The 13,537-nt window shown below is 40.3% G+C and overlaps 1 protein-coding gene across 8 annotated transcripts in view; it reads right to left on the bottom strand.

The window, feature by feature from the left end:
* herc2 (HECT and RLD domain containing E3 ubiquitin protein ligase 2) overlaps window positions 1-1,151 on the bottom strand; it is a 236,757-nt gene extending 235,606 nt beyond the window's left edge. For all 8 annotated transcript variants that reach the window (XM_068033261.1, XM_068033264.1, XM_068033263.1 and 5 more), the window contains exon 1: window positions 766-1,151. In XM_068033261.1, the coding sequence (XP_067889362.1) occupies window positions 766-837 (72 nt within the window). In that variant the 5' untranslated portion in view covers window positions 838-1,151. The remainder of the gene's footprint in view (window positions 1-765) is intronic.
* Window positions 1,152-13,537: the final 12,386 nt, after the last annotated feature.

The raw sequence follows: 13,537 nt of genomic DNA, 5'->3' as shown, positions 1-13,537 counted from the left end.
TACATTCTGAATGCTACTCAATGTACACAAATAATTCAGCACAATGAATCTACCTTCCAGAAAGAGAGTCTTATCAAGAGATTAACCTGCTAATTACACTTGTCTGAAAGATGCATTTTTAAAAAACCTGTGTCACCTTACTGCATTCATTTCATGGAGGCCTACTTAAACTGCAAAGCAGATTAGGATAATGTACGGCAAATGATATTTTATTGATATCGCTGCAATTCTTTAAATATCCTATGCTTAAGTGAAAGTACATACTGATCTTTGAAGTACAGTATAATGTTTCAGTCCTGGTAATTGCATGCAGTGTACGCTGATACACACCCCAAGCAGGGGCAAAGTGAACTCAAGACAATGCCCTTCTTTATAGATGCACATATATGTATTTTTTTAATGTTCCTGTTTGTGCCCTCTTAATCACACTTCCTATTTCATATTTTCATCCTTGATGCTGACAGGGGCATGGTAGAGGAAAGGGGGAGGGGTAAAGTGAGGAGAAAGGAGCCATCCAGATCCACAGCTGCCTGGCTGCAGAAGAGACTAAAAATATGATTACACTGCATTAATCTGCATCCCTCACCCACCCAACCAAATACAAACACATCATACCATTAGCACTACTATTCTTCTTTTACATCCCTCGGCCTGAGGGGGGGGGGGGGGAGGGGGAAGGGAGATATCATCACAGTTATATTAACCTAGATTACAGACTCCACCAACCACATATCCTGTAAATAATTACCTATTTAATTTTAATACCTGCAAATCCGTCTTGAGCCACTTTGAGTCGAAACGAGCCTGTGCTACCAGGCTGAAACACTGGAAAGGCATCTTCCCACCTCAAGTCTTCCAGGAGATTCAATGGCAACAGAGGGAGAAGGCAGCAGCGGGGGGAAACACCCGCATTATATCAAATGGAGACCCAAGGGGCAAATCACTCCAGGTTCACCCTGTGCATCACTACCTGCACAGCCTCGGGCCTCGCTCTGTGGTGATTTAACATCGGGCTGTCGCCCTCCCCATACCGTTCAACCCCTCTTTCTTCCTCGCTCAACCGCTATTTTTCTCTCTGTCCTCTCAGCAGCCTTTACTGCAGGAAGTGGAGATCAACCAAACCTGAAGGTAGCGGCCATTAGCAACGCCGCGGTGATGTCACGGTGAGTGACGGCCCACTCCGGCCAATCAGACCTGGGTCCCGCCTCCGCTCGCCGACGTTCTCCGGGCCAATCGGGTTCGCCTTCGTCGATGCGGAGGCGGGACTTCTTGGGATGATTGACCGGGCGGGCGGCGACCCTGGGGAGTGAGCGGTTGTCGGGCGTGGGAGTTGAGTGTGTGTTACATGGTGGTGGCCCGTGGGAGAGTAGGCCGAATTTCTCCTGACAATACAGTTTAAAGTAGAAAATGAGATTTCTCTCATCGTTGGTTAGACCACAGCTGGAGCAGCTCTAGGCAACACACTAGGAGCTCTAGGAAGGACATACTGGCCCTGGAGGGAGTACAATGTGAATTTACTAGAATTATACCTGGTCTCCAAGGGTTAAATTACAAGGCAAGATTACACAATCTCGTGTTATATTCTCTGGAATTTCAACGGTGAAGGGTGATTTGATTGACGTTTTCAAGCTATTGAGGGGAACAAATAGGGTAGATTGGGAGGAACTATTTCTGCTGGTTGGGGAGCCCAGGATGAGGGTGACATTGGTCTAATTTTTAGACTTTCAGGAGTGAAATTAGGAAACACTTCTACGCGCAAAGGGTGGTAGATGTTTGGAACTCTCCAAATGGCAACTGTTGCTAGATCAATTGTTAATTTTAAATCTGAGATTGGTAGAGTTTTGTTAGCCAAAGGTATTAGGGGATATGAGGCAAAATTTGGAATTAGGTTGTAGATCAGCCATGATCTCATTGAATGATGGATCAGGCCCGAGGGGCTAAATGGCCTACTCCTGTGCCTTTGTTTCTCAGTTTAGTACACATTGAGCTGACCAATTGCCATGTGAGGGAAATAGTTTTGTTGTTGGGTTGCTCTGGGGCTGGAACAATTCACCTGATTATTAGATTTGATAATGACCTGGTTATTAGATTTGAAGAGAAGTGCTTTTTATTTACCATCAGGCGAAGTTTTTTGGTATCTCCGTTATAAGAGAAAAGGATTTTATAATGAGCAGTGGTGTCAGCAGTTAATAATATATTCCCAGTTCCGAAGAAAGGTCATGAAGTGCCACAGCTTGTGATGGGAATCGGAGCAGTCTAAGCAGGGGCTCTTGTGCTGCACGGCGTGAAGAACCTGGACTGAAATCAGCCTCTATCCAATTACCTTTTCCATATAATGTTGAATTTTCTTGAGTGCACTGACTGGTTAGTTGATGGAGGGAGTTGTGAGTGCTTTATGTTTAGATATGTCTGAGTATTAGATTATTGGTTTTAATAGTCAGTGAAGTGTTTGATCAGTGAGAGTTGGTTACCTCACACAGCACTCCTGGTTACTTCCTGAGCCTTGTATTCCCTGTCGAGGTGACCTTGTTGGCTACAGTTCTGTCCAATATCTTGATCCCAGAGATGTGGTTTTAATATCATGTCTGCAGATGTTACACGTGCACCCAGATTGTGAGACCAGCTTGAGATCACCAGCAGTGTGATGGTGAGTGAGTAGGAAGCAGGAGAAATTTCAGCCTAAAGTGCAGAGTGGTGGCAGGTTCGATCAAGACTTTCAAAAGAGAATTAGAAATGTGCTACCCTCATCAACCATCCTTGTTACTGCCTCACAAATTCCAATCAAGTTTGTCAGACACGATATTCCCTTAACAACTGTCCTTGATTAATCTGTGCCTTTCTGACTGATGATTTATACTGTCCCTCAGATTTTTTTCCCCAGTAATTTTTCCACCACTGAGATTTGGCTGACTGGCCTATAATTTATTCGGTCGATTTTTCCCTTTTTATACAATGGTACAATGTTAGCAGTCCTCTGGCACCACACATGTAGCCAAGGAGGTTTCTAAATTGATAGTCAGAGCCTCCGCTATTTCTCTATTGTTTCTCTTGGGAGCCTGGGTTAGATTTCATCCAGGCCTCTCGATTAGCCCCTTTCAAAGACGCTAAACCCATTAATATTTCATCTGTCACTGTTATCCCATCCAATATTTCACACTCCTCCTCAAATACAATGTCTGCTTCGTACCTTTTATTTTGTGAAGATAGATGCAAAGTGTTAAGAACCGTGCTCATGTCTTCCACCTCCACACACAAGTTACCTTTTTGGTCACTAATTGCCCTATTCTCTCTTTTTTGTTTTCCTCTTGCTCTTTATGAATTTACATAATATATTTATTTGTGTGTTTATAGAACAGCACTGTGGGTGTACTTACGCCACATAGACTGCAGTGGTTCAAGAAGTTAGCTCACCAGCTTTTCAAGGGCAATTAGGGATGGGCAACAAATGCTGACATTCCATAAATAAAAAAAAAAATCTGTTTTCTTTGATTTTACTTTCAATATTTTTTCATGCCCTCTTTCTACTTTCCTAATTTCCTTTTTCATTTCATCCCTGCACTGTCTATACTTCTGAACTCTCTGTATTGACAAAAACTTCCCTTTTTGCTTCATCCTACTCTGTATGCTCTTTGATATCTAGGCGTATCTAGATTTGGGAGTCCCACCCTTTTCATTTGTGGGAACATACTAGTTCTGAACCCTCTCTAACTCCTCCTTGAATGCTTCCCCCTGCTCTGACACTGATTTACCTTCAAGTAGCTGCTTCCAGGCCACTTTTGCCAAATCACATCTCAGCTTAGTAAAATTGGCCTTTCTCCAATTTGAAACTTTTACGCTTGGTATATCTTTGTCCTTTTCCATAACTACACCAAATCTAATTGAATTATGATTACTGCCACCAAAATGCTCTCCTACTAGTACCCCTTCCACCTGCCCAGCTTCATTTCTTAAAATAGAGGTGAGAACAGCCCCTTCTCTTGTTGGGCTTGCTACGTACTGGCTAAAAAGGTTTTACAAATGCATTTTAAGAATTTTGCACCCTGTATATCTTTTACACTGATTTTATCGAAGTTTATATTAGCATAATTGAAATCCCCTACAATTATTGCTTTATTGTTTCTGCTCTTCTCAGCAATTTGCTTTTCTACTTCCCTCTGACTTTGGGGGTTTATAGTATGCTATGTTTAGGGTGGCGCAGTGGTTAGCACCACAGCCTCACAGCTCCAGCTACCCAGGTTCGGTTCTGGGTACTGTCTGTGCGGAGTTTGCAAGTTCTCCCTGTAACCGTGTGGGTTTCCGCTGGGTGCTCTGGTTTTCTCCCACTGCCAAAGACTTGCAGGTTGATAGGTAAATTGGCCATTGTAAATTGTCCCCAGTGTAGGTAGGTGGTAGGAGAATGGTAGGGAATATGGGATTAGTGTAGGAGGGGATGTGGTAGGGAATATGGGATTAATGTAGGATTAGTATAAATGGGTGGTTGATGGTCGGCACAGAATCGGTGGGCGGAAGGGCCTGTTTCAGTGCTGTATCTCTCTATGACTCTATGCTCCCAGTCCCTTTTGTTTGTTCCTTGATTCAATCCACATGGCTTCATTTGATAGTTCTTCTAGCATATCAGCCCTGCTCACAGCTGTGATTGTTTCTTTAACCAAAATAACACCCCCTCCTCCCAACCCATCTGAAAACCCTGTAAACGGGAATGTTGAGCTGCCATTCCTGCCCTTTAAGCCATGTAGCAGTGGTGGCTATGATTGCTAAGAAAATAATACAAAATTTAACAGGATAAATAAGCGTTGCTTTTTTTAAACTCCAAGTTGGTCTCCCAGCAGGTGAACTAAAAGGTCCCTGACACTAATCTCTGGAACCTGCAACATGGTAAACACACGTTAATTTAGAGCAAACCTGTTAGAATCATGATTATCTTCAAAATCCTTTTTTGCAGTGTTTTCGTGGTTATTTTAGTTGAATTTTGGAGATGATGTCAAGGAGTTGGCACAGTGGAGTTACTGAGGCTCATAGATCTAAATTAAAGTAAATGTTGTTTGAAGGTTTTCATAGTGAGAGCAGTAACATTGAGTAAGATGATTTTTCAGTTTTACACCATGTGAATTTGCTCTCAAAAGAGCAGTTGTATCCTTGAAAAAGGAGTTCTTAGAAGACCTGGCAGGCCTCTATGTTTTGGGCAGCGACACTGCCTAATGAGACTCAGTAGCTGACCAATAAGTAGCAAAGACAAGAATATGTAATGACCTGCAGTAAGATCCCACCCATATTCCCATTCTCCTCCACATATAAACCCATTGTTTCCACCCATTCCAGTTATTTCTCTAGATGACGGGCAGAGTACACTGACCAAAATATTGAAGCCTGCCAGTTCTTCTAAGAACTCCTTTTTCAAGAAAACAACTTCTCTTTTCAGAGCAAATTCACATGGTTTAAAACCATAAAATCATCTTAACATTAATCAAAGTAGTTAATAACCTGATTGAAGTATCTTGAGAGCGAGTCTCTCTTGATGGTTGTTGACCACTCATGAAACACAGATGGATTAACATTTTAAAAATCGCAAATATAGATTCTCTGTATAGAGTACCGACACAATAAATTGAAATGACTAAAGAGTGTGGATTATAAGATTATGTTGATAACTGAATTCCTTGTCACTGTATTGGAGGAAGCTGCTAACAATACATTCAATGTGAATAGGTCAAGTAGTTTAGTGTTGGAGGACTTGATGTCAAATTCCAGTCTCAGCTGACATTCATGCTCTGACCTCAGCAAGTTTTTTCAGTCTCTAATTGGTTGGCTGGAACAGCGAGAGTATGCTAGTCAAATATCCCTTAAATGTTAAAATGGTTTCCTCTGTCTAACTTTTCTCTTTCTCCCCAGGAAAGAAAAATCAGTAGTTGCTGCTCTCATGTAGTTCCTTGTCATCATCAAATTTCAAAAGCTGGGGAACAAGTCACCATCTGCCCTACATCAAATAGGGATGTTTGCGGGGGAATATGACTAAACTGGGTTGAATTTTTTTCTGTTTCTTTCATGAAGGCATTGGCTCCTTGCTGACATATGTTTCCACAGACATGAAACATCCTCCAATTTCTAATCCAAGTGACTACTATTGTCAATCTTGTCAATGACTGTCTGCAAGCTTATCAGTCACAGCTGAGCATGAGCCTGTCCTCCCGCTCAACTGTAATGGCTCTATGATTGAAAAGTTTGCTGATATTCATAGTCAGAGCTCACAAATGTGCACATCCAGCAGTGATCATAAAAAGAGCTACATCCAATTCCCCAAGCTAAGATAGTGAAATCCATAATTATATTCCAGCTGCTGCCCCTACTGAACTCTCATAACTCCACACAGAAAATTGGTAGCCAGTGTTATTTTAAAAAACTTGCAGGGCTGGCGGATAAACGGCCAATCCTATGTAGAATATAAGAAGTTAAGAACAAATAAGACATTTTAAACCATCCAACTCACAGTCATTTAGGTATCATTCAGCTTTTGCAGGAATATTTTACTTTTTCTCCTACTTTAAGGGAAGGACTACTGTGTTGAAATTATTTTGGCTGAAACATGACTTGCATTAATACAGCACCTGTAATACTGAGGCGCTTCACAAAGATTCGAGACCGAGCTAAAGATGGAGGTATTAGAAGGGAGTGGCTGAAAGCTTGGCCAAAGAAGTGGGTTTTAAGCAGAATCTAAAGAGGTGAGGAAAGTGGAAGAGAAGCTTAGGAAGGCACATCCGCCAATGGCAAAGGGAAGGGACATAGCGCAATGTGGTATTCTTTAATCAGTTCTAAGTGCATCTGTTAAAAATGTAGGATCTCCTTTAGCTTTCTCAAAGGTATAGAGGGGTTGGTCACTCCTATTTGTATTGAGTGTCCCCATACTGTCCAATATCTAATTTTATGGTCATGTAATTCTGGGATGTATTTGGACACCCTTGTGACCTGACCTCGATGTTGTGTCTGTTGCATGGGGCCTCACATAAACTTCTCCGTATTCACAAAGGTGGATTGAAATATTTTGTAAGGTGTTTTACTATCAAATGATCAGAAGCAATTATTGATATCAGGGGTATTACAAAACAGATGAAAGAGCACTAAAAGTTGGTCCAATTATTAATAAATGACACTATCATGTCCCCCCCCCCCCCCCACCCCATTCCTTTCAGTGGTGGAGTGCTTGGTCTCCATTCAGCTCAGCTCATTTAAAGCGGCATCTCACCCTATGGGTAACTGGAGGTACAATCCCACATCCTATCACTTGGTGACGCGGTATGGTGGGCTGTTCCAGAGAATGGGCTGCAAGGAAGACACTGGTTGGGAGAGACTAATGGAAAACATTGTTCCTGCTGGAATACTTAACAGAGGGAAGGCCAGTTATCCTTCATGTAATTCTGCAAGAAATACAACCCAAAGCATTTCTAATCATGGATCAAGAATGTAAATTTATTATATGTAACTTCTCAATTGAAAGCATGAATAAAGTAGTTCTAACAGCACACTTTATTCAACCAAGCAAGGAACAAAGTCAGGTCAAGCTTCTTTCTATGGAATTTCAAAAATAGTGCAAAATTTTTAAAGGCCCTGTTCATCTATAACAGTAAAATTACAAAAGGAGCTAGACAGATTAGTATTTCACTAAAAGTTAGAATGATTAAGATTACAGAGAGGATATAGGGCACATTTAGTTGACTCAACGTGATCTTGTGAATGATGTTCATCGGCTGTTTGTCATCGAGCATAGCACTGGCACTACATTAACAAAAACTGCTGTTGTGTATCCTAGGGAACACTATTAAATTTCAACCATCGATGAAGAATTCATTCACTGCTGGTCTTCATCTTGAGAGTTCATATCTTCTGATTCCTTTGCATGACTGGGGTCACCGACATCAACTTCTTTCAACTAAAGAAAAAGTACTATTGTATTTTAATATACTTTATGTTTGATGCAAAAAAAAATGTGTTTACATACAACGCTTTAAATGTTTTTTCTCCTCCATGCAACATATCATATCAAGCTACACAGCAAGCAAGTGACCTGCTCCCACAGTGCACCAACACACGTTGCACCATTATTTTTTTTTTCCAATCGTCATATACTCACAGGTAGGGTTTTTAAAAACCAAATCACCTGGAAATTTAAATATTCCATGTCTTTATCTATAAATTTGTCTTAAATAAAATATCTTGAAAGCTGTACATACTGATCAATGTGTAAACATCAGCTGAGATGGCTGTTAGGAAAACTTGTGGAAAGTGACTTTCAGGGACTTGAGTCCTTTATTGCTGAAAAATAGGAGTGCTGCTGGGTCTGCCTTCAGGGCTGGAGGAACAAGCAGAGACCCAGAGCTTGTGACACAAGAGGATGAAAGAGGGTAAGGCATGCCCCAAAGGTCTTGCACCACATAGGTCCTCCACAATGTCATACCTCAAATACCTCAACTTCAGTGAGGAGCCGTGCGCTTCCTTCAGCAGGAAGACTGTAAATGTGTAGTAACTGCAGCCCAACAGCATGGTATGCACAGCATTGCCATGACAGTATCAGTCACTGACCCTCGATGGCTATGCCTCAGCATCATTCTCGGCTACCACAGGTGACCTCACCAATATGTCAAATTGCATTGCAGTGCTGCTTAAGGCAGATGACTGCACTTTGACAGATGCAGCCGTTCATCACTTTTTTTCTACACCGCCAAAGAAGAGTAAACTCTGGGCTTTGCCTGAATTACTGGCTTCCCACAAGTCCTAGGAATCGCATAGCCTTGTGTGCTCTATATGAAGACCCTGCTCTATTTGTTAATAGAAAGTGCTTCCTCTCTGAATGTTCAGCTGGTGAGACCACAGACAGCAGGTCTGTACTTAGTTTCTTGCTGATTGTCATTATGCCTTTATCCTGCACCAATCCTCAATTTTCCCCCATTTTAAACCCAGACCATTGATGTCAGGTTGGCTGCTTGGGAAGAAGGGCTATCCCTGATCAGCTGGCTCATGACTGCAAGGAACCTATGGACAAATGCTGAGGAGAGCTACAATCAAAGTCACCATTGGTGTTCTGAAGCAGGTTCCACCACCTAGACAGATCTGAAGAGGTACTTTAGTACAGCTCCAAGAGGGCCTCCAGAATTGCTGCCATCTGCTTCATTCTCCACAACTTCACCCTGCTAACAGCAACCCTATAGCCATGACCAAGAGTAGCAACGGGCAGCATTGCTTCCAGCTGCCAGACCTGTGCATCAGCAAATCATCGATAAACAGTTCCACAGCATCATCTCCTCCCTCCAACCTGCTACCGCCATGCACCAGCTGACAAATGCCCTCATCTTCAAAACTCATGCAAAGATGCTGCTGTGTACAAAAAAAAATGATTAATTTAACCAGAAGGGGCACAAAATAGAAGGCTTATGAAGGACAATGCTCAACAAGCAGGCCAAAGTATAAGGAGAGGCATCAATCTGGCCTCAGATTATGGCTAATGCAGTGACAAGTGAAAGGATTCTGAGGGTTATGATTGACTTATTTATGGGTCATAGATTTGTTTAATAATGGTTATAGTATGGTGAGTGGGGGGCATAGGTTATTTATATAACCAGAATGAATGAAGGAACATCTATTATGTTATGGATGAGGCTCACATTATTTATGTAACCAAGACTGTGGGGAACAGATTACTCTGTACTCATCCATTACATAAATAGAGTAATTATTTGTATAACCGAAATAGCTTAGGAGCATAATTTACTTGTAACCAAGAACAAGTGAGGTCACAGATTTATTATTTGTTAGGATGAGTCGTAAGCACAGATTTATTTATGTAATTATGATGGATGAAGGCACAAATCAATTATTTATGCACCTGAGTAATTTAAGAAATAATCTAAAGCGGAAATTAGTGTTGTAAATGAAGAGGAAAGCATTTTGTATTTGCAGTTGAGACCACCAGGGTGCCCAAGGTTAATGACAGCACGGTATGCTAGCGACCAAAACAGTTATATTATTTATAGTATAACTTAAGTCATGACATTTAGCTCCATTATTCTATAAATAATCTACATGTAACAGTTTTAGACTATCTGTTTTTAGCATGAGTTCTGTTTCCTCCTACTGAATAACATTTCACGCTCTTCCTCAACATGTATTATTAGATACAGTTAACTTCATTCACAATGTGAAACTTGGTTTAATCTATGGAACAGCTCATCTGAAAATTTTTACAACTCTGAAGTAATCCTAAACAAATGAGACCAGATACTGTGGCTCAGATTTTCTGGGACCCTTGAATGGTGCAGGAGAAAGGAAATTATAGAGTAATAGTAATTTATGGCATTAATTATGTCACTCCTCACTGCTCCTCCATTATTTTTGCTAAAAACAGTAAGCAGCTAGTTGGTGTGTATCAACTAATATTTCCCAAAATATAAGGAAACTTGAATGAATAATTAAATACCTGCACACATTTAGTCTTTATGTAATTGGCAATAAAAAATCCTTTTTTTTGTGGGGAAAATGTGTTAAAGCAGCCCAAACCAGTGTGCCTACAATAAGTGGGTGCCCAAAATGAAGGCTGACTACTCCACAAAGGACCCAGTAATTGAAGGTTATTTTCAAAACTAAAAATGAAAAACATTATTTTATATCTCCAGAAATACCTGCACGTTGATGGCAATTATCGGCAGAATTGCCTTCTAGCTATGTACCTGTGATCACGTTTGGCCATATAGTTAACAATCCTTTTAAATAGTTAGCTGGTATGTTAATGTCCAGCTATGATTTTCATCTTTTTCACAGGGATACAAAGAATACAACGAGCTAATTTTGATTTAAGGCGGAAGTGGGAAGCAGGCCATGTGGGATTAGCCGCCCGTTGCACATCACAGAAGGTAGTGGAAATGAAAACCCGGGAGAGGGCGCTTGATCCAAAATCATCTGTTCTAACACGATTGCCCAAAGTCAAATTTAACCCCACGCACTTATTCCTTAAACTCCCTATATAACATTATGTGACAAAACAAACTTGAAGTATGCAGGGAGCAGTTATCCGGGTGTATATTCTATTACGTTCTTGTGGGAAAAGTTAGCAATCTTTCTAGCTGGAGCACGCTGAATAATCTGGTAATGATAGTCACAAAATACAACATTCACAAAAAGCGGAACCTTCTATCTTAAATGTAGAAATTAACAAAGGGAACATGACAGCCAACATCTATGTGGGCAGCACACTAAATAGTAAAATTGGAACAGGAGTAGGCAATTCAGCTCAAGTTGGTTGCACCATTTGATCTGCAATTCAATCCTATTTTCTCGCCTTTGATCATATCCCTTGATACTATAACCTGAGAAATTATCAATCTCAGCCTTAAAAATTGAATTGATACAGCATTCACGCGCTTTTCGGCAATGTTCCCGCTAAAATATTGTTGTGCGCAAACAGGTTTTCTTTCAAAGCATGATGCTTGTAACATTTTCTCCCTGCTGTTCCATGGGCCACAAATACTGACCTTGCCATATTCCATGAACTGATTTTTTAAAAATCTTGTGATTTTCAGTCAAATAATTTGCTGCAAATTTTGTTGAAAGTATCTGACCTTTGATTCTGTTGCATCCTCATCTTCATCGTTGGGTTCCTGCATTTCTCCTGAAGAGACAATAAGCAACATGCAGCAATCCACAACCAGTATATAATTGTTTGCCTTTTGACAATAACAATTAAAAAGCAGTCACAGTGGCAAATTTTCAGGCTCTTATTTAATATAAACACCACTTTTTTTTGTTGTTGCTATGTTTTGAAAACAGGCTGCCCTCTGAGATAAAGATAAAGTCATCAAAGCTAAAAGGTGTCTTAACTGTTGGTTAGACACCCTAGAGACATGAAGAAACTGTCTTTGAAGAATTGAAAAGAATCCCATTGAAGGGCATGATGAAGATCTAGATGTAGTAATTCATTACTTCCACTATGGGATGGCTAGAGATGATAAGCACTTGTAAGTGTGTGATGTCAAGTGCCCACTCTTGTGTTTTCAGTACAACAATAAAACAAGGAAGTTGTGATAGCATGGAAACCAATACCAGATGAAGCCTAAATATCTAATCTGTGCTTTAATTTCTTCCTCTCTTTAAAGACAAATTAGGGTATGGTTATTCAGGCACAAGTTTCCTTCCAGTACTCCATGCAAGTGGCCATTTGACACGTATAAGCCGAGAACATGAATGCAGTAGGCTGTTGACTGAGGTAATATCACAGCATTTCTGATCCTCACACAACATCCTAAGCAAGGATCAGAGCATTGTAATGTGAGCGACAGAGTAAATTTTTCCCACTCCCTAGCTCTAGACCTAAAGCCAATTTTAGTACCAGCCAAGCATCTCATACAACTAACTCAGCACAGTTGAGGAATCGTTCTGCTTTGTATGACTCGGAGACTCCCCCCTGAAAAATATTCAGAAAGATACAACCAGGTCTGCTCTCTTTCAGATCCTAACAGATTATTACAGGAAAACATTAGTATAGGACAGCAAGTGTAGTTATGGATGGTATAAGGAGACCAAATGAAAGGGATATGTGAACTTGAAAATACATTGGAGTCCATCACAAACGATTTTTGTCAAATGGAGTGGTGTCATTAATAAACCTTGCAGTTAAAATTTCTCACTAAGTAATTCTACTTTACCATTAATTTCATTTACAGTCTCTCCAGTGCCATCATCTTCATTCCCTGTCTGTACCAGGCACTCATCTTGGGTTTCTTTCAAAAAACAGCAAATAACAAAGTGAGATGCAACTTGTTAAAAACAGCATAATTAATGACAGTACAATTTAATGTACAGATACTGAAATGTGCACAGGACTACAATACAGCAAAGTCTGGACATACTGCAGCATAGAGTGGAGAGTGTATTTTTTACAGCAATCATCTGAACTCAATTTCAGCTGTAACCATTGTGGAGATTGGAGGACAAGTATATCCCCAAATGGAAAGAGTTATTGGACAGAACATTAAGCAAGAAATAATTGGAGCTTGTAACAAAGGTAATGTAATAATCGTGGGGGGACTTTAATTTTCATATTGACTGGACAAATCAAATTGTCAAAGGTAGTCTGGAAGATAAGTTTGTAGAATGTTTTCGTAACAGTTTCATGCAACAATAACATTGTGGAACTAACTAGGGATAAAGCGATTTTTAGATCTAGTATTGCATATTGAGGCAGGTTTAATTAGAAATCTCATAGTAAAAGATCCTCTGGGTAAAAGTGATCGTAATATAATTGAATTCCATATTAAGTTTGAGAGCAACATAATCCAGTCCCAAACAAGAATCTTAAACAAAGCCAATTACAGACCTTTGAGGGACAGCTGGCTAAAGTTGATTGGATGAATAGACTAAAAAATATGGTGGTCAATAAACAGTGGGAAACATTTAATGAAACAATTCAAAATGTTCAACAAAAATGCACTCCACTAAAAACCAAAAACTCAGTGAGAAAGATTCATCTGTGCCTTACTAGGGAAGTTCCCATTTACCT

Source organism: Heterodontus francisci, chromosome 6 (genome assembly GCF_036365525.1).
Source record: "Heterodontus francisci isolate sHetFra1 chromosome 6, sHetFra1.hap1, whole genome shotgun sequence".
Classification (NCBI taxonomy): Eukaryota; Metazoa; Chordata; class Chondrichthyes; order Heterodontiformes; family Heterodontidae; genus Heterodontus; species Heterodontus francisci.
Note: the sequence above shows the minus strand (reverse complement) of the source record. Positions and strands in the feature narration are given on the sequence as shown.